At 40.8% G+C, this 19793-nt stretch overlaps 1 protein-coding gene across 4 annotated transcripts in view; it reads right to left on the bottom strand.

Moving 5' to 3' along the window:
* ACSL6 (acyl-CoA synthetase long chain family member 6) overlaps nt 1-19793 on the bottom strand; it is a 90703-nt gene that overhangs the window by 31072 nt on the left and 39838 nt on the right. For all 4 annotated transcript variants that reach the window (XM_063120709.1, XM_063120708.1, XM_063120712.1 and 1 more), the window contains exons 2-9: nt 13604-13824; nt 9246-9360; nt 7059-7123; nt 6090-6191; nt 5868-5967; nt 4533-4711; nt 3709-3741; nt 1501-1552 (exon numbers count right to left, since the gene is read on the bottom strand). In XM_063120709.1, the coding sequence (XP_062976779.1) occupies nt 1501-1552; nt 3709-3741; nt 4533-4711; nt 5868-5967; nt 6090-6191; nt 7059-7123; nt 9246-9360; nt 13604-13824 (867 nt within the window). The remainder of the gene's footprint in view (nt 1-1500; nt 1553-3708; nt 3742-4532; nt 4712-5867; nt 5968-6089; nt 6192-7058; nt 7124-9245; nt 9361-13603; nt 13825-19793) is intronic.

Raw genomic sequence — 19793 nt, 5'->3', positions numbered from 1 at the left:
GGGGCAATTGTAGCTTTTTAATTGAAAGAGGAAGTAACAAATGTGCTGGAGGCAGCATGGTTTCTCACTCCCACTAGATTTTGCCAATTTGTGTGTTAAATAATACATGAATTTATTATTATTATTATTATTATTATTATTATTATTATTATTATTTATTTATTTATTTATATAGCACCATCAATGTACATGGTGCTGTACAGAGTAAAACAGTAAATAGCAAGACCCTGCCGCATAGGCTTACAATCTAATAAAATCATAGTAAAACAATAAGGAGGGGAAGAGAATGCAAACAGGTACAGGGTAGGGTAAGCAGGCACAGGGTAGGGAAAAACTAACAGTAGAAAGTAACAGTAGAAGTCTGCACAACATCAAGTTTTAAAAGCTTTAGGAAAAAGAAAAGTTTTTAGTTGAGCTTTAAAAGCTGTGGTTGAACTTGTAGTTCTCAAATGTTCTGGAAGAGAGTTCCAGGCGTAAGGGGCAGCAGACGAAAATGGACGAAGCCGAGCAAGGGAAGTAGAGGCCCTTGGGCAGGCGAGAAACATGGCATCAGAGGAGCGAAGAGCACGAGCGGGGCAATAGTGTGAGATGAGAGAGGAGAGATAGGAAGGAGCTAGACCGTGAAAAGCTTTGAAGGTTAACAGGAGAAGTTTATATTGGATTCTGAAGTGAACTGGAAGCCAATGAAGAGATTTCAGAAGCGGAGTAACATAGTCGGAGCGGCGAGCTAAGAAGATGATCTTTGAGGCAGAGTGGTGAACAGAAACCAACGGACTGATGTGATTGCCGTTACATGAGAACCAGGTCTATAGCTGTGGCTCTTTAAAAATATCTTGGTGCTTAAGGCACTGAATTATGACAATGTGAAATGGTAGTTATCTTTGTTGGACCATACAATTGTAGTACTCATTCTACTGGGCTGGAAAGGTGGGAGGCGATTGGATTACCTGGTTGAAACAATCAGACTACAAAATACCAGTTGACTTTTGAAACTGCTTCGCAATTATAAATCAGTGATCATTTTAAGTGAGAAGCTTAAAAAACAACTTTTTGTTGTCAGCAGGGATGCTGCCTTAAAAATAACCAGACATTCCACACATTTGATTTAAACTAAACTAATGATGTTCCCAGAGTATTCATTATAAATATCTCTATTATTTTTCAAAATATAGTGAATAAATTATTATTATTATTATTATTATTATTATTTATTTATTTATATAGCACCATCAATAAATGTAAGTAACTGACACATCAGTTGTCTATATTTTTATATATAACTGTGGACCACAGTTCTTAATTTCTATATCATTATGCTTTTGCACGCTTTCTGGTACATATGAAATATGTAAAAAAAAACATGTATACACTATAGCTTCCAAATACATATATTTACTATCTATTTACATATTATTTTAATGGAATTAAATGGTATTTCTGTGCCATGTCAGCATTGTACATTGCAAGGTCCAAGAAACTTACAAAAGTGGTAAACATTACCTGTAGTGCCACTAGTAAAACAGACAATCGATAGATCTTCTGGTCGAGGAGGCTAGAAAAATCATAAGACAAATTAATATCTTCATTCATTTGTACACTGTTTTTAACTTTCTAATGCAGGTTTGCAAGAAATCTTAATGCTCTTCCATAGTGTGTAACCATGTCTAGTGCTGATTCTTCATTTTTCCTAAGATTTTGCTCCAAATATGTGAAGATATTTTTGTGTGAATGGTTTTATCATCCTAGGTTAAACCCCACTGGACACAGCAGGACTTACTTCTGAGTAAAGATGTACAGATTGTGCTGTTAGTTTAACTGATGTTATTCCCCAATGAATGTAAATCCCAGCCTCAAAGAAGCGTTGTTACAACTATTTGAATTTTAACAATAACCTTATTCAGAAGTCAACCTCATGACTCCATACAAGGAGGGAGCAGAGCTTCACCGACTACCCCTTTTCTCGGCATTTCATACACCCAGTAGACTTGCCCCCTGCTGTCCACATATACAATGTAGACTTCTGCAGGAAAGGAGCCTTCACACATACAGCTGTACGTGCCAAGACACCCTTGCTTCAGGTCTCCACGCTGTACACACGGATACCAGGGGGCACGGTTATTTGGTGCACATGACCTGGGGGTGGAGCTAATCAGCATGATCCCGCTCCCTCCTCATGTTTTGGACCAAAGTGTAAAGGTGACTTCTGAACAGGGCTAATATTGGCCAGGCACTAGATTCCCAGCACAGTCATTTACTCAGAGTCCATGTTTTTTGCTGTATTTCTCAGCTGATAATCTATGTGAAAAAATTAAAATAGGTTCTTCGGAATTTCAAGGTCACAATGGTTCATTTTATCACTCCCATCTGTATGCAAAGTCCCCAACAATAGAGGCTATTTTAGATGAAGCTGAGCAGTTGCTCTGGAGCTGCTTTTAGATGAAGCAGAGCAGTCACTCATATCCATAGCTCTGGTTATTTCGAAGTTATCACTTTGGAATTCTCATCTCAGAGCCTCAACATTTGCACAGAAAGTAACCTCTGGTTGAGCAACAAGATCATAAGAGCAAAGAAACACAGCCTTTCTTCAGCACTATCTCTCTCTCTCACACACCCCCCCCCCCTTTTGCTTAAGACTCATCAGCCATGTTAGGGACTGCTACTTTTCAGCCTTCTGTAACATCAAAGAATTATTCTTCGTTTATTTTTGTCCCGAGTGTGCCAAAGGTTTTATACCTCATATTGATGATTCTTGTATGCAAATGAGGATTCTTGCAAGTCTGGCAAACTGAGAACCCTTATCAATAGCTTTGACTATTGGGCAGTATGGAAATCTAATTAACTAAATTTCACTCCATCCTCCAGTACTCTAGTTGATTCTGCATGCTTCTCCCCAGGGGAAGGGCTAAGTACTCCATTTCTTCTACCCGCTGTACTTACAATGGAAAAGGACACTTTGTGGTAAAAATTTTGGGTGATTTACTTCAGTTTAAGTACTCACAGCCCCGATTTGGTGCTCTGGGAGTGTGGGATTTAAGCTTCCCCCTCCCATTATGATCACAAAATGCCACCCACCCACCCTACTGGGGTTAAAAAAAGAAATGTAACATTTTTTTTCTTTTTCAACTCCACATGCAGGGTGGGTGGTGAGTGGCATTTTAGGATGAAAACAGGAAAGAGGGAAGCTTAAATTCCCCCTCCTGGAGTATCATGGTCCTGAACCAAATCATGGATGCATATGCTTACACCAAAGTAAATACACTTTACTGAAGTAAGGAAGGTTTAATTTGACCCTGGATTTACCAAATACCTTACCTCCTGCTCAAAACCAGACTTCCTCTTATTCCCCACCCCACCATTTTGCTCCCATTTTAACTCTCTCGTGCTTTGTCCATTAATTTAAAATATTCCGAAAACAAACAGACTAAGGCGCCCAGGTGCACAAACACCCATGCACAACTTCTGATATACGCTATGTTGCATTATGATCACTTATGCTATACAAAAGTAACTTGTATTATGAGCGATTCAAAAATGTCAATTTTCTTAACTTTGGGGACAGTCCACAACTTCCCTTAAAGGAAACGGTACACGCACAAGGACCTCTTGGGCAGCTGTCATTAATTTCAAACAGACAACATTAATGGTAGATTGTGCCCACTTTTTTTCTCAGCGAATACAAAGGGGTGGAAAAGGGCAGGTGATACTCACCACGGGGACATGCCAGCATTCTCGACCACAGTCCTGAAATAATTTAATAAAAATATAACCATTTAATAATTTGTAAGTTAGCCATGGTCCCGTCCCTGTGTTATGTGTGGCTTGGTTCTCTTGCTCAAATCATCTGAAACGATCCTCTCTGCAGACGCTTTTCTGCAATGTGTCTCTTTTTTGCTTATATCATGTTATAATATCAAATGAGGATAAATAAAAGAATTTTAAAGCAGTTTTTGCAATGAGAAGTTTAGAAATTAAAGTTATCACCTGTTATTATTACTTTACTTCTATTGTTAGCCATGTTTGATTGCCCATTGTTGGCTTGGTAGAACCATTTATACAGAGGAAGGCCAGGAGCTCTTCTCAAACATCCTAGAATGCAGGACACGGAATAATGGGCTCAAGTTACAGGAAGCCAGATTCCGGCTGGACATCAGGAAAAACTTCCTAGCTTTTAGAACAGTACAACAATGGAACCAATGACCTAGGGAGGTGGTGTGCTCTCCCACACTAGAGGCCTTCAAGAGGCAGCTGGACAACCATCTGTCAGGGATGCTTTAAGGTGGATTCCTGCATTGAGCAGAGGGTTGGACTCGATGGCCTTGTAGGCCCCTTCTTCCAACTCTACTATTCTATGATTCTATGACTCTATATTTTATACTACTTGTGCTAGATTTCACTTGTCTTTTAGGGGGGAAAGTGTTAAAGAATATGAAGAAAAATTATACCCACACTAATTTGTTCTTATTTTTTTTTGCAAATGTTGCTTAATTTCATAAAAGTTATAGCATAAGATAAAATAAAGCAAACAACCTCACCTCTACTTCCTGCATAGCCTGGATATGAACTCCACACTTTTGTCCTCTTTCTTTGAGGTCTTTCTCAAAAGGGTCCATCAAAATAATAGATTTCAAGCCTGGAGTTTCTTTTTTCTCTACATGCTCTAAAAGGACTCTGGCTTTTTCAGGTTTATCACAAACTACTATAGAAATATCAGCTAAAAAAGAAGAAGATGTTTTAGACAATTATAGTAAAATACCAACACAGTTCTCTTTTAAATAAATCATAATCCTCCATTGACATTTGTGTAATAATTGTACAAAGAGATACAGGAATGAATACTAATTACTCAATTTTAATCCTGCGCACTTCTCCCACCACAGCAATCTTTTTTTCCCCTTTTGTGTACGCAGACTTTAGAATTTTTAAATTCTGGTTTTTAACCTGCTCTCCTCTTCTTCCTCTCTCTCACTGACTCTCCGTATTGGTCCATTGTTTTATGGTTTTCATTTTTAATTTGAAATGTTTAGAGTAGAATTGCTGTACTTTATGAATGTCGTATTTTGGGATCTTTAGTTAAAGAGAAATAAAAAAACTCAAAATAAAATAAAAATAACACTACTCTTCATGAGGGTTTCCCTTCAGAAATGCTGGTTTACAGCCTTCAATTGCTTTATCATTTATAAAAAGAAGAAAAACTGGTCTTATCTGATGAAAAATGACTGTTGACAGCAAAGAGCCAAAATGTAAAATGAAAATGTAAGCTATTCTGGTACCATATTGCCAGGGGATGATTAGAGGAATGATCAAGTGTTACTCTGAAACTCCAAAAACCACAACAGAGCTATGGCTAGACTTTACTTTTTAATATTTCTATCTTGGATATTGTCTGAGGCGGATTCTGAGGTATGAATTTGACAGTTTAGGTCTGATTTCCCTGTTGAGATTCTGAATGTGTGTGTTACCTCAAAAGTTATAGTTAGTAACTGAAAAAGCATCTTAAAATCTTTTTCAATATTAGCACTTTAAGTATCTGTCAAATATCAAATGTTATCTATCCAGATTTTGGCTTGAGAAACTACACTACACTCATTCAGACAATGAAACTGCCCTGGGGAGTTTCAGGTACAGATGCAGTTAAGTGGTAAAATGGCCCTCTGTAACCACCTGTTTGATCAAAATGTATTGGTTCTCTCTTCTAACATTTTACTAGAGGTGGGGATTGTCTAGAAGTAGGGATTCAAAATTGAAGTAACCCTCATTTCTGAAATAGACCTTCTTTTGAACAGCCAAAGTGGCTGTTCTACATAACAAAAAATAGCATTCTAAGAAGCTATTTACTCAAATGAAGCTACTTTTTCTTTTCTTTTTACCTGTGTTGATAATATAACGAATGGCTCCAGGGCCTAACGTATCATACAGAGGAACCACAACCATGGAATAGGTATAACAAGCCAGCTCAGAAATGATCCACTGGAAGGAGATGATGAAAGGTATAAGTTACAATTTGCAATAAATATGAATAAAACATGGATGTTTTTCTCTCTCTTAAATATGAATAAAACATGAAAGACTCCAGTTTTCTTAAATCTCACCTCTGGCCGGTTTTGTGCAAAGACCCCAATAAACTGACTTGTTGACGGTTTGCATCCTTTCTGGAGTAAGCCTGATCCCAATGCTTCTGCTCTTTCAGCAACCTCAAAGTGAAAGAAAACATTTTAAACAGGGCCATTTTACACATTATCCTGAGGCAAATCCAGGCCTGCTCAATATGAAGCTACATCCTATTATGGTAGTTCTGCCACCACGTACCGGTAATTACCATGGGCTGCATCCAATATTAGTCTAACTTTAGTCCCATTCATTTCAAAGGATCTGCATTGGATATAACACTACAGCCTTCCAACTTCTTTTTTCTCCCCCTCTCTGCCTTTGTCAAAAGAATTCCAAATTCTTCAAAAAGTTGAATTAAACAGAAGTGGACCATGCAATAATGCACTCAGCTATTCTCACTTGCAAGAGAAGAAGTAGACAGTGGTCCCTGTTCAAACAGTACTCTGCGCTGTACTCTTTAGTACTCTGCACTGGCATGAATCAGTGATGTTAAACACAGTAAAGGCTATGAGAGCATCTTTTTCCACTCCTCCTGGCAGTGGTCAGTAGGGTATGGACCCTCCTCTCCTTCTGAGATTCTGCTCAGCAGTGGTAGCAGAGAGTAGCAACCTGCACTGTATCACAGGGCCTGGGTCAAGAAGCAAAACCATAATATAAAACAAGAAAATGGATGCAGATTTGCCCAATTTGTAGAATTCATTCTGAGTGAAGAACTTGGGCTTCCTTCATGTGGATTGTGCATGTGGTGGGAGGTACACAAACAGCCCTTGCACTGTACATTCTGCTAGAACAACCTCCCCTGACCTAGTGCCCTGCGCAGGGGATGATGGGAGTTGTGGTCCAACATATCTGAAGGGTCCTGGGTTGGGGGAAGGTTACATTAGAACAATTATTGCAAAACCCTCTTCCAATGGTTTTTTGGTCATTAAGAAAAACAACATGGACCTTACCTCCTTATAGGACAACCACTGGTAAGGCTGTTTGGGTCTTCTGAATCCTAAGCAGGGACCATTTTCTAAAGAAATACAGATGACAGAAGCTGTAAGTACTATAATCCTTTTCCAAAAGATGGTTAATAATGCATTTCCTGGTGCCCTGAGTGCTCCTCAACAGAACAGTATGCTTAAAAATAAACCATTGTCACTTTTCAAGGTCAACGTGCAGTGTTACCGATCCAAGCGTTCATACAGAGGACTATCAAATGCAAAGGGAAGCTATCTTGCCTAATGGAATGTTGTATTCTAGAAGCACCATCAAAGACCATTTGGCGTGTTAATTTAAAAAATGAGAAGGTGACTGACATTAAGCACATCTACTGCCTTATTAACAGACCTTTTCTCTAGGATGCAACATCGTTATCAAATCAGTACTTCCACTCTAAATGCTATCTCCCATTGGCTTGGTTTGTCTTTGGTATAAGTAAAATGAAGCTTAAGAAAGACAAAATAAATAAATAAATAAATGTAACAATAACATTGTATTTGTTTTCTGGAGGAATGGGAGACAAATATAACCTCTATGCAGCCTTTATAATATTGGCTTCCTGCTTTATGCAGGAACAGAGAAGCATACAAGATGCAATTTTAATATCTAGTGTACCCCAAAAGTTGTTAGAACTATTATAACTTGCTATAATCTAGATATTTTTCATTCAGGTGTTACCCTGGTTTATAGGTTCAAGAAAGGGCTGATAAAAAGGAGATCTAGTTTACACTGCTAGGAGCTGTTAAGAGTAGTTTGAACCAATTTTCATATTTCATACACATTTCATTATAGCACATTACCTGTTTTTAATACCAGGGTCAATGTTTGAATAGTTTGTATAGAGTGTTTTTTCCTCACCACTGCAGTAAGCCCACAAACATCTGTCATTAAGAGACAGAGCTTCCAAGGCAAAGACAGAGGTTCCAGGGTAAGATGGGGGAGGCAATTAGAAGAAGTGTGGTTTGGAGCAACAGGTAAGGTACTTGGTACATCCAGGGCAAAGACTACTGCAATGTAATCCTAGCCCTGGGCCACTGGTGTCCCCCACAAGCCCTTTCCAGCTGTCCCACCCCCCAAACCGCCAGCATATGCCATTTCTAAAAATACTGCTCAAGCTTCTCCTTTCCCCCACAAAAGCTTCTTTCCCTATGCTATGCTAACAAGTCCTTATACCCCCACCCCATATACTAAATAAAGTTACAAGGCTCAAGAAAAATCCCTTCAATAGAGCTGCAGCTTTTGATGATGCCTTGAGTTAGTTATATTCGTTTTATTTTTGCTACCGGTTTTTCTCTTATGTCCCCACCCTCTATTGGATTGCCCAGAGAAACTTTTCTTATTGGGCCGGGTATAAATTTTGTAATTAACTGTAAGAGGACTGCTAGAGCTGCGGCTGTAAAGAAGATAAGTGTGGAGGCAGTGCTATCTACAGTGTTGTTTATTTTAGTTTTGTTGTAAGTCACATTGAGTCTTTTTTGAAAAAGGCATCTAAGGGTACAATCCTATGCATGTTTAGGCAGGAAAAAAGTCTTACAAATCCCAGCATTCCCCAGCCAGCCCTGCTGGGACTTGCAGGACTTTCTTCTGTCTAAACGTCCATAGGATTGTGCCCTAAGAAATGTTAATAATAAATAATAGTAATAACAATAATATAAGACTGTGGACATAAGAGAGGGTTACTTCCTAAATATTTCTCAATGTATTCCATGGACTTTTATCCTTCTGTGGCAATAAAACACAGTCTTCTAGATACGAAACTATTTATTTGCTTGATTTATACCCTACCTTTCCACAAGAAAAGGTACTCAAGGCGGCTAGCAGTCATAAAACCAAAATTAAAATAAACAGTTAAAACAATCATAAAAACAGAACACAATAATCAGAAAAACAAAACCAGCACCCAACTACCTTCAGCCCATTGCATTTTCCTGGAATTGTCTCCCAAAGTGAACGCGGGACCGGCCCAATCATGGTCAACTGAGTTCACTGCACAAAAGAGCCACCAACCAACTACAGCCACTTTTGGCAATGAGCCCACAATGTCCTCTTATAGAAAATGAGGCAACAACCTATGTGGAGCTGGTGGGGGGAGGGGATATATGCAGTGAAGATTAACAAGATGCTATGAGACATTAACACTTTCAAAGACTTACCAGATATATTAAAACCCCTTCTAAAAACCTCATACATTGTCCTTGCATCATCATAGTAGTGAGTTAGCAGCTGTGAGCGGTCACCTATTACAGATCTCCGTGCACCATCCCAGCCCTACAGTGAAACAAACACAGACATCAAGGGGAGATCACCCATTTGGGTGGGAAGGACTCTACATTGGACATGGGCCCTTGGAGCCTCATTACAGTTTTTCAGTTATAAAAGCCATTAAGCTTCAAACTCAATGGCAATATAATAAAGTTATTGTAAAGACTCCTGAGTCCTCACACACACAGAAATGAAGCCTAACTAGATGCAAATTCACTTGCTCAGATTCATCCCCAGTTACCCTGGTCTTCCCCAACCCTTTCATGTCTGTACCACTACCAAAATGTAGATTGTGAACTCCTTTGGGGGAAAGGACCTGACTTTGTGTTTATATGGATCTGTAATGTGCTACTTTGCCTGAAGGCATTATGTAAACAACCAGCTATAGTTTGTTAACCAAAGTTCTTGTCTTCATATCAACAACTGGCACAGTCAATCCAAAAGGAGGACCTGCAATAAAATGGCACCTTAAAATACACTGGTCACCTCCCCTGATTCACAATACTCCATTCATTTACAAACTTCGAATATACATGGGATACAGGTGCCTCAACAAGTGTCTGACCCTCCTCATTTCATTTGGTAAATATGTACAAGAAGTTATTACGCAGATCAGTCCCTATTCTACTTTGATTTATTTAAACCAAACCAGTCTCTCCCCAACTTAAAAATAAAGAATAATCCAGTCTCATTGTCTATTTTTATGTTCTGTACAATAGGAACGTTCAGAAAAAAGTAGGCTAATCTTTGATTTATAAAAGAAGTAGACCATTAAAATTTAATGGTCTAGAATGCTGATAATAGGTCCACAGAATTCATCTTGTGCAAATGTTCAACTATATAAAGAGACATTATCAGGGCCAGAAAGAAAAAATAACAGAAGGTTAAAGTATGCAGCTGTGTAGAGAACAATTTCTCCCCTCCACCATTGACTTGCTTTGAGGATAACATGAATGATGCAGCAAAACTCATGAAATATACATTCAATTCCATACCAGTGTCCATAGGGAGCGTTTCTCTGCAGCCAGCAATGAAAATATTTTGAAAGCACAAGGTACAAAACAAAGTGATCAGAAAAATCAATACTGTTAAACTGCAGGTTTGAAATATTCTGTAATCTTGTGTATAAATAGAAACCTTTAGTAAGCAATTATCATATAATTATGCCAAAATATTTAGCTTTCAAGGTAAATCTTTGTACATGCTTTCCTTCACCTGAAACTCCTAAAAACAGACACCTGCTCAATATTTTACCTTTGAGTGATCCCACTTATGTTAATGAATTTATGTAAACAAACAAAGGAGAAGAAGCTGGGTATATACAATTCCACATATGTTCCATGGAAGCAACTGGGCATGTCAACATTCATATATAGCATCACATTCTCTAAGATCTTCCAAGGAAGCCCATTCAAAGTGGTCTCACCTTCTGAACAGTGAGTACCTACCAGAAATAGGGCCTTCTCAGTGACTGCCTCCTTCAACAATTGGTGACCTGCCAAGGAAGCCTGCCAGGCTCATTTTCTACTGATTTTTTAAAAAGCTGGTAAAGATTCGACAGTTTAGGCATTTGCCAGTTAAAATAAGCAGCTAATAATTATCTTTAGTTAATGTGGGTTTTCGTGAGCTGTGATGAATACTTTTTTTATTGCACGGATTTAATTCATTTGTATGCTATTCTGATAATCCTTTGGACTACAAGAATGATACAAATCTTAATCAAATAAAAGCAGTATGTTAAGATGAAGTGCACCCTACTGAAGTGAACAGTGCCTGAATTATTGCTGAAGTCACAGCCACAGCCGAATTCATTTCTCAAAAATTATTCAATATGAAGAGCATAAGAAAAGGTGCCAAGTGAGTGGCTGTGAATTGGATTCTCCTACTGCAATTCTTATGGGAGAGATCAATTGCCAAAGATAGAAGGGACACAAGAAACTAAAAACTGTCAACAGAATTACATGAGCAACAAGCAAAGGTCCCAGCAATGGAAGGTGCAGTTTAGGAATGAAGTGGTAGATGAACATGGCAGAATGGGAGAGGAGAGCTGTTAAATACAGGTATTTCAGATTTTGTGGGAGTTGTGTGATTTTAATAATTGGACTGGGCTGACCATGTTCATAAATCCAACTGAGCAGCTTGGATATTTTTAAAAATATATGATCCTGCTTCTCAAGGTTAGTTGAAGGACGTGCCCATTTTGGTGTAGCAGATCCTTGTAAGAACATGAGAAAAGCCTTACTGGATCAGACTAAAGGCCTATCTAGTCCAGCATTCTGTTCTCACAGTGGTCAATCAATTCATGTTTTAGTGGACATAAATAAACTAGGGGCATGTCTACACCAGCCCTATATCCCAGGATCGTCCCGGGATTGTTCCTGTGCATCCAAATGCCACACAGGGGATCCAGGGAGCAGGCAGGGATGATCCCTCCATTTTCCTGGGATAACCCTGAGATGTAGAAAGGGCCTAGGTATCTTATTTCAGAGATAATTTCTTCTTAAAATATTCCTCTGTGTGCACTTTTATTCTTCGGTATTTTCTTCTTGAACTCTTCCCTCTGGTTGGTCTTTTTAGGCTAGCTGTGTGGATGCTTGGTATTTATTTATTTATTTATTTATTATTTATTTATTTATTACATTTCTATACCGCCCAATAGCCGGAGCTCTCTGGGCGGTTCACAACATTTTCTCTTGGTAAAGAGAAAATTTTCTCTTGGTAAAGAAAAGTGCCTAAGGTATTATAGAATAAATACTCTTTCTGACTCAGCATGAAGCCTAATGTAAGTCTATGAGCTATGATCACTTCAAAGACTCACCATGCCCAAGAAGTTTGCTTTGGTTCATCTTAAAATGATATATTTGAATAACACTAAGTAACCCCCAAAGCACTATCAGGGATGGAAGTACACCATTCCCTCAGGGGAAGTTTTGTATATACATTTAAAATAAATTCATAATGAAGGTTTTTGAGTACCATAAAGGGATTCTCAATAGTATAATTAGTTCACTTGGCCTATGCTTTTACAAATACGACTCCAAGGATTAAAAGAATGTTACAAACAAGAACAGACACAAGGAGATTTTATTGCATCATTTATGTTATTCAGAAAACCAACATTGTATAAACGTCATTAATCTTCAGTTCCAATATATATGTATGTATAATTCAAAACTGTGAGGGACTGTACAAAAAGTTATGATTCTTTATTTAAAAATAAAATATCAAACCATTTAAAATATTCCATTATTATTTTTACTAAGGTGTTTTTACCACATAAATAAATATTATATGGTTGCTACTAATAGGCAAATGATGAGGGGTACAGGGGGCAGTCCTTTATAGATAGGTTGAGCATTCTGTCTTAATTCATATCTGAACAGAGAAACAGGGAACCCATTCCCTTGCAGTATATGACTCTAGGCACATTGTGCCAGGTTTGAATCCCCACCCATCACCAAACAAAGTATCAAAAGTTTGCATTTTCTCCACCTCAGCTTCAGCTTCCACCTATCCTCTGGATATCTTGTTGTGTCAGTATATAGTAAGAATATCCAGTCATCTCTTAAGGGTGCAATCCTAGGAGGCTGACGGGGCTCCTATGCAGACCAGGAAAAGCACGGAAGGGATTTTTGCCTCCATGCTGCCCCCCTCTGCATTTTAGCTGGATGGGGGTCGGGGAGGGAAGGAGGCTGGGGAAGTTTGGGGAAGCTCGTATCCCTGATTTCTCAGTCCCCTCTCCATCCACTGACACGTCCCCTTTGCGACCTCAGAGAGGCAGCCGGTGTAGTTCTCTCCTTGCCAGCTGTGAGAGGGCAGGGAGGGGTGGGGAGCTCAGACTCCTGGGTCCGAGGTTGGAGCACTGACTCCAACCTCAGATCCAGGATTCCAAAGTATCCTATTCTCCCCCCGCTCCCCCAGGACTCTGTCTAGGGGCTGGGGGACTGTTCTCTAAGAGATTAATGTATCCTTTCACATTGTGAGCTATAAAATACCACAAAATCTTTCAGTAAGATTCATGTACTGAAATACCAACTCTGAGCTTTGGAAAATAGCCTGTCTTTCACCATTAGTGTCCAGAGAAAAAACAAAATCATTTCAGGCAAGCCATTATGTTAACAATCAGTTGTAATTTTTGGATGGTTGCCTATGAATACTGGAAAAGATCAATGCAATAAGAAATGCATTGTCTACTATTGAAGAAAGCATAACAAAAATGATTAGTGTTCATAAAGAGCATGGACCTCACCTCAACTTCTTCTGATTGCATCAGGAGGTCACATGGTGGTTTCACTGCTTTGGGCCGGCTAGCCAGCCAGTATGCAACGACTGCTGCAAAGGCACCGATGCCTACCAAGGTGGTAGCCGGCAAACTTCGGAAGAACTGGCTGAAGTCATCAAACTCTGGAAGTCGCAGGTTCCTTAGGATCTCTTGTGCTTGCATCTTTTCAAAGATTGAAATGGCAACCTCTGGAAAACCCAATAGAGAAATAATAAATGAGCTTGACAAGGTCTAAAGACAGGGGAACACAGACTGTACCATTACATTCACTTGTAAGCAAGACACCACCCCAGAGCAATAAATCTTAGTACAATATATAAAAGTCCATAGCAACTGAGAGTTAAATTAGAAACAGTGAAACAGAATTGGAGGAGGCAATCTATACATTACTTCCACTATAGGGATACTGATCCCTCTGATAAGTTTACCAACTACTGTGGTTGTGCCTTGAAACAAAACTTCCTGTGCAAGTTGGGCTATCATCTAGTGCAGTGATTTCCAACCAGTGGGTCAAGAACTAAATCTGGGTCGCAAGAACAGACCAGATGGATCACAGCAAAGACGTTGCCACCATGTTGGACAATTGTGAAAATGGGTCCCATGTTGCAAGTTGGGAGTCTGAGGTGGGTCATGGGTCTGGACCAGTTGAAGACCACTGGTCAAGTGAGTGTATTACCAATAGTAGGGCCGGCAGGGTGAGTGGGGAAGGAGCTTTCTGCTTCACAATATTTCCAAAGGTATGGTGAGATGGAACATTTGCCACTGAAATGTCAATCCTTGTGGTGAAAGTAATATAGAAACCAGCTCAAGGCTACTAATGCCTCCATTTTGACAACACAACCTTATTAAAAGAAAAGAAAAACCCTGTCAGGCCCATTGAACAGCGGCCTCCAAAAACAGAAATTTCATGTTTCATTTGATATTACTTGATGATTTTCATTTTAAATATCATTAAGCCTTAGTGACAATCATATGGCAACATGCCATAATAACACATTCAACAAGAAAGCAGATATTGTTTCTGTGAAAGATAGCAAATTTCATAGTTATGAATGCAGTATCTTAGAAAAACTAGACCATAGCTAAAAGACCAGGCACTTTCATTTTTGCTTTTTCAAGTGTATCTTTGTGGTTACTTAAAAATTCTAGTTGGTGGTAATTCTGCTTGTTTATTTGGCTCCACTGTGAGCACTCCTTAAGTATTTATAAGAAAGAAATGTTAATAAAGCTCTAGCTTCATTTCTTGTCCACAGGCATAAAAATATGGGATGTTTATAGTTTTCTTTAGCAAAGTGAATAATATGCTAGTATAAAGCAAAACTGAGGTGACTTTAGGTTAAAGGCAGCCATTACTCAGATCCTAGAAAACACAGGTTGACAGTTTACTAGGCGGCTATATGATACGCAGTTTCTATCAGCACAGTAAATTTATTGTACAAAATAAGTAAGGTAGGATGGCAGGACATTACTCAGAGGATGCACAAGTATAAGGCACCCAACAGAAACACAGAGAGATCCATCCTGTGTTATGACATTTTACAGCCCAGGACGCAAGCTTCCTCCGTTCTCATCTTCTTGTCTGGTAAATACTCTGTTTGAGAACTGATAAATTTCTCCAGCAGCTCACTGGTTCCATTTTAAGGGATGAAACAGAGATAACGATGTGAGGTGCTGGACAGCCACAAGGAGTCTTGCATATCTTTGACGAGAGGGTGCATTTATATTCTCTGTCTATTATTAAGCAGAAAGACAATGCTCCGTTTTGTATGTCTGGAGATTTTCCAAGCTCTTTGGCTTCATTCCTCTGTGTAATGATTTGTAAATAATCCAGCCCAGAAGTCAGGAGTTCAGTCTACTTGGTAGATAGCATTTTGAGGTGCAGTGTAGGTTGTTCCTGAAGGCAGGGTAAGCATAAGCACTGCAGGCCCTCCTCCCATAGTGCACGAGGTAGCAATTGTGTCTGCATTGTGTCACTTCAGTTATTTTCCACATTACCCAAACTTCCAGAGCCGTGCTTGGATGTAAAGAAAACCTGTAAACAATAACCATGTTGCTACTATTGTAGGTGACAGCATTTTCTTTGGATTTAACCATAGGTTTGGGCTGGTAATAGTGGCAGGACTGGAATTAATGGTATTGCTAGAATTAGCTGCAAAGAGAACCATCATAACTCCCATCTTCCCCAGGTTAGGATTGGTCTAAAAGGGAGGAACAGAATGGCAGCCAATAGAACAGAAAGATCAGTGCGTATAACAATGATATCCACACCATGCACCAACTGTGCAGCTAACATGCAAGGAGAGGAAAGTAAACAGACAGTAAGAGTTCACATTGCAGCCGCTCTAGCTTTGTCTGTACTTGATTCTCCTTTTCCATTAAAAATGACTGAATGAAAACAGCTATTTGGAAAGATTAAATATCTGAAAGAAAATGAAATAAGATACAGAATATGTTTGGGGAACTGACTAGATGTCCAATACTCTTGCCATGTGTTTGGAACTGGAGATTAGGGTTAAGAGGGGACATAATATGTATTATCTGTATTTATAAGCCACCCTAAAAATAAGTTCTATATTAGTTATATATCTGACTGGGGTCAAGAAGGGTACACGTCAATAACCTATCACAGCTACTAACCTCCAGAGCAAAATGGAGAGGAGTTAAACACCACAAGCATGGGTGAAAAGGAGCAAAGGAATGCATTCAAATATTTTTATATTTGGTCAGTTATCCAATTGCACAATGAGTGGATTTTTAAAAGATATATGGCCTCATAGGGCAACAGCCATGGGACAGCATTTGGATTTGAAATTTGATTATTTGGATCTGAAAGAGCAAACTTGCGGCATAACAGCTTGGATGCTAAAATAAGTGAATGGAAGGAAGTTTGGGGAAGGAAAGTTTCCCCCTCCCTTCCTCCCCCTTGCAGTCACCTGCAAGGCCTCTTCAGAGTCGGGGATGCCTCCTGAACAACATGGAGTGCAGCATGGGAGGCTGCTGGGGGAGGGAGGAATTGCTCCAAATTAGGCGGATCTGTGCCACATTGTTCAGGAGGCACGTTCAAGATGCTTGTGAGAGCACAAGCAGGATTAAAGGGGGTGGCTAGAAACTTTTCTGAACTTCCTTCCATTCACTTATCCTAGGATCCAAGCCAATACCTGTGCGATTTGAAGCACAATAAGAAGAGACCAAATGACCTGTCTCAATTTTAACAGTGACCCAGTACCATTTATTGGCACAGATTCGGACACACTATGATTCCTATTTTATCAAAGTAGAGATAGTGACACTATGAAGTCTATGGATTATATTATACTCAGGAAATGCATCTTTAATTAGTTGCTGTAGATTTATTGCTGAGCCATGAGTTATACTTTATTGATTGCTTCAGGATGTGAGTGTAAGCCCTAAGAGTATGACAATTAATTCCCTTCTGTGGGAATGAGTTTTCTTGTTTGTTGCATTATTTTGAACTTCAGCCAGCCTTTAATTGACGTCACTACTGAGCCTTTATAGCCAATAGCTCCCACTGCATAAGCTCCGCATTATACAAAACAGAAGTACGACGAGTGGTAAGCAAGAGGGGGGTGGTATAAACCCAGCTATGTTGATGTAATGACAGCTCATGTGTGACCTTGTAGCTCCCACACTCTAGCCCTGTTTAGATGTATATTTCTATGTCTAAATGAATATGCAGGGGGGCTATATGGGAAGCTGCCTTATACTGAGTCAGACCCTTGATCATCCTAGTCCAGTATTGTCTGACTGGAGGCAGCTCACGTGCCTTCCCCATCAACTGCTACCTAATCCTTTTTTAAAAAATTGGGAGATGCCATGCATGTAACTTTAAAGCTTCTGCTAATCTCACCATTTAAAGTTACCGCCCCCACCTCATGTTTGTATACATACTTGGAACTCAGAGTAACAATTTGTGTGTCTGATGAAGTGCGCTATAACCCACAGAAATTTAGACCATAATAAGGTGCCAAAAGACTCTTTGTTGGTTTTGTTGCAAAACATTAACATGGCTACCCCCTCACATACAATAAATTGTTAACAGAAAAAGAAAGCTTTCTCAATCGAGTCCTAGGGCACATCTACATGAAAGGTTTGCCCCAGGGCTGCTTCACAGTTGCGGCACGTCATCTACATGATGTAGCCACCAACGAAGCCATCCGGGGGCAAACCCTGAAAACTCCTCTCCAAAAAAGTCAGACACTTACCCCGACTTTTTTGGCAGCAGAGCCCACAGCGCCCCCTGATTGGTCACCATGGTTGGCCCCACACCTCTGGACAAGTAAAAAAAAAATAAGAACCAGGTGGGGGGAGGAGAGAAATGGGCTGTTCCTCCCCCCTTTTTATTTTATTACCTATATCTGTGGAGCTCCACAGATACAGATTATAAAATTAAAAAAGAAAAGAAAAAGGGTGGGGAGGAATGGTCCTGCTCCTCTCCTGCCCCCCGTTTTTGTTTTTACTTTTCCAGGCATGGGGCTAGCCTGACCATACCCACTAGGGAACTCCAAAAACCTCTAGGGAGATCAAAAGGACTTTAGGAACCTGAGTTGGGGCCCAAAGTACCGGGGTTACTGGGCCCGCGGCAACTGAAACCTCAACTTACGGCCTAGTTGGTTTTCCTGGTTGGCGGCGGCAGCAGCCATCTTCATTCCAAGCCGGAACTCTCACGAGAATCGCGCGAGATCTCGGCTGCTGGCTGGGAAGTCTCACCAGAACTCTGGAGAGACCCAGCCAGCAGCCGAGATCTCGCACAATTTTCGTGCCAAAACCCACGGATGCTGGCTGATCTTGGCAGAAGCAGAGCAGCCAGCCGCATGGTAGGAAGGCAGCTCTGCTTCAGCATCCAGGTGGTGGCAGGGGCGGACTAGAGGTGGACCAGACAACCTAGGAGGACAGCGGCGGCAGCGGAGGTAACAGGAGGACAGCGGTGGCGACAGACCAGGCAGCGGGACCCGAGGCGTAAAGGAGGACTAGCCCCTCTGCTGCACTGATGTGATCGCGTCTGCTCACCAGAAGGCTGATATCGGCCCTGAGAGGAGGAGCTGTTGGACGCATCCCGGGACTTCCGGGATGGCGTTTCCCAGCCCCAGCCTCCCCCAGGGCTGAGCTAGCCCTTCTGCTGGGCCTGGGCCGGCTGGGGCATGCGACGAGACCCAAGGAGTAGGACTTCGTGTTTGCTCCCCACCAGGGCAGGGAGCGAACTGCTGCGCTGACGCACAAGTACTGGGACGTGTTCTCCAGCTCCTCCCCCCTCCCCCGGGCCGATTTCAGCCTTTTGCTGCACAGATGCGATTGCATCAGCGCAGCAGAAGGGCTAGTCCTCCTTCGTGCCTCAGGTCCCGCTGCCTGGTCTGTCACTGGCCCAGACCACCCAGGTGGCAGCAGAGGGCGGCAGCGGAGGTACTGGGAGGACAGCGGCTGCTAATAGTGGTGATGATGATAATAATGGATATTGATAATGCTGCTGCTAATGCTGCTGCTGCTGCTGATAATAAATGGATGCTGCTGCTGCTATTGATAATGCTGCTGCTGCTAATGATGGTGATGCTGGTAATGGTGATGATGATGATAATGGATGCTGACCAAGGCCACGCCCCTTGGGGGCCGGACATGTTTGGGTGGCCGCGCCTCCTGAGGGCAGCCATATTGTCCTCCTTTTTGGTTTCCAAAATATGGTCACCCTACATGGGGCCGAAAAATTCACATTTGCCTTCCTTCCCGTGCAGATGCCAGGAAAAAAAGCAAGTGCTGGTGCAAGGTGCCTCGTGGCACCAAAGTGCCCCCATAAAGACGGGGGCCTAGTAGATCCATGGTTTGGCAAGAAACTATCCTGAAGACAGGAACAGCACATTTCCTCTCCTCTAGCTACACACAAAAAGGGAGTTAGTTTTCTGTTCTCTTCTGCTACACTGGGCACCAGACCCGGGTGGTGGTGGTAGAAAACAAGCCTACTTACACTTGATGTGAAAGCTCCTAGTTAAAACTCTGGACTTTCCCCCCTTAAAAAAGCAGCTGCTATGGTAGTGGAGTAGCATGAAAAGAGGAGGGGGGTTAACCTTTTCACCCCATGCTGATGCCCCCCACAAGCTATTTGCCCCATTAGGGAAAATGCCCAATTCAGCTGAAATCCAGTCATAGG

This window comes from Elgaria multicarinata, chromosome 3 (genome assembly GCF_023053635.1).
Source record: "Elgaria multicarinata webbii isolate HBS135686 ecotype San Diego chromosome 3, rElgMul1.1.pri, whole genome shotgun sequence".
Lineage (NCBI taxonomy): Eukaryota > Metazoa > Chordata > Lepidosauria > Squamata > Anguidae > Elgaria > Elgaria multicarinata.
The sequence above is the reverse complement of the archived record's forward strand: the minus strand, read 5'-3'. Positions and strand labels throughout refer to the sequence as shown.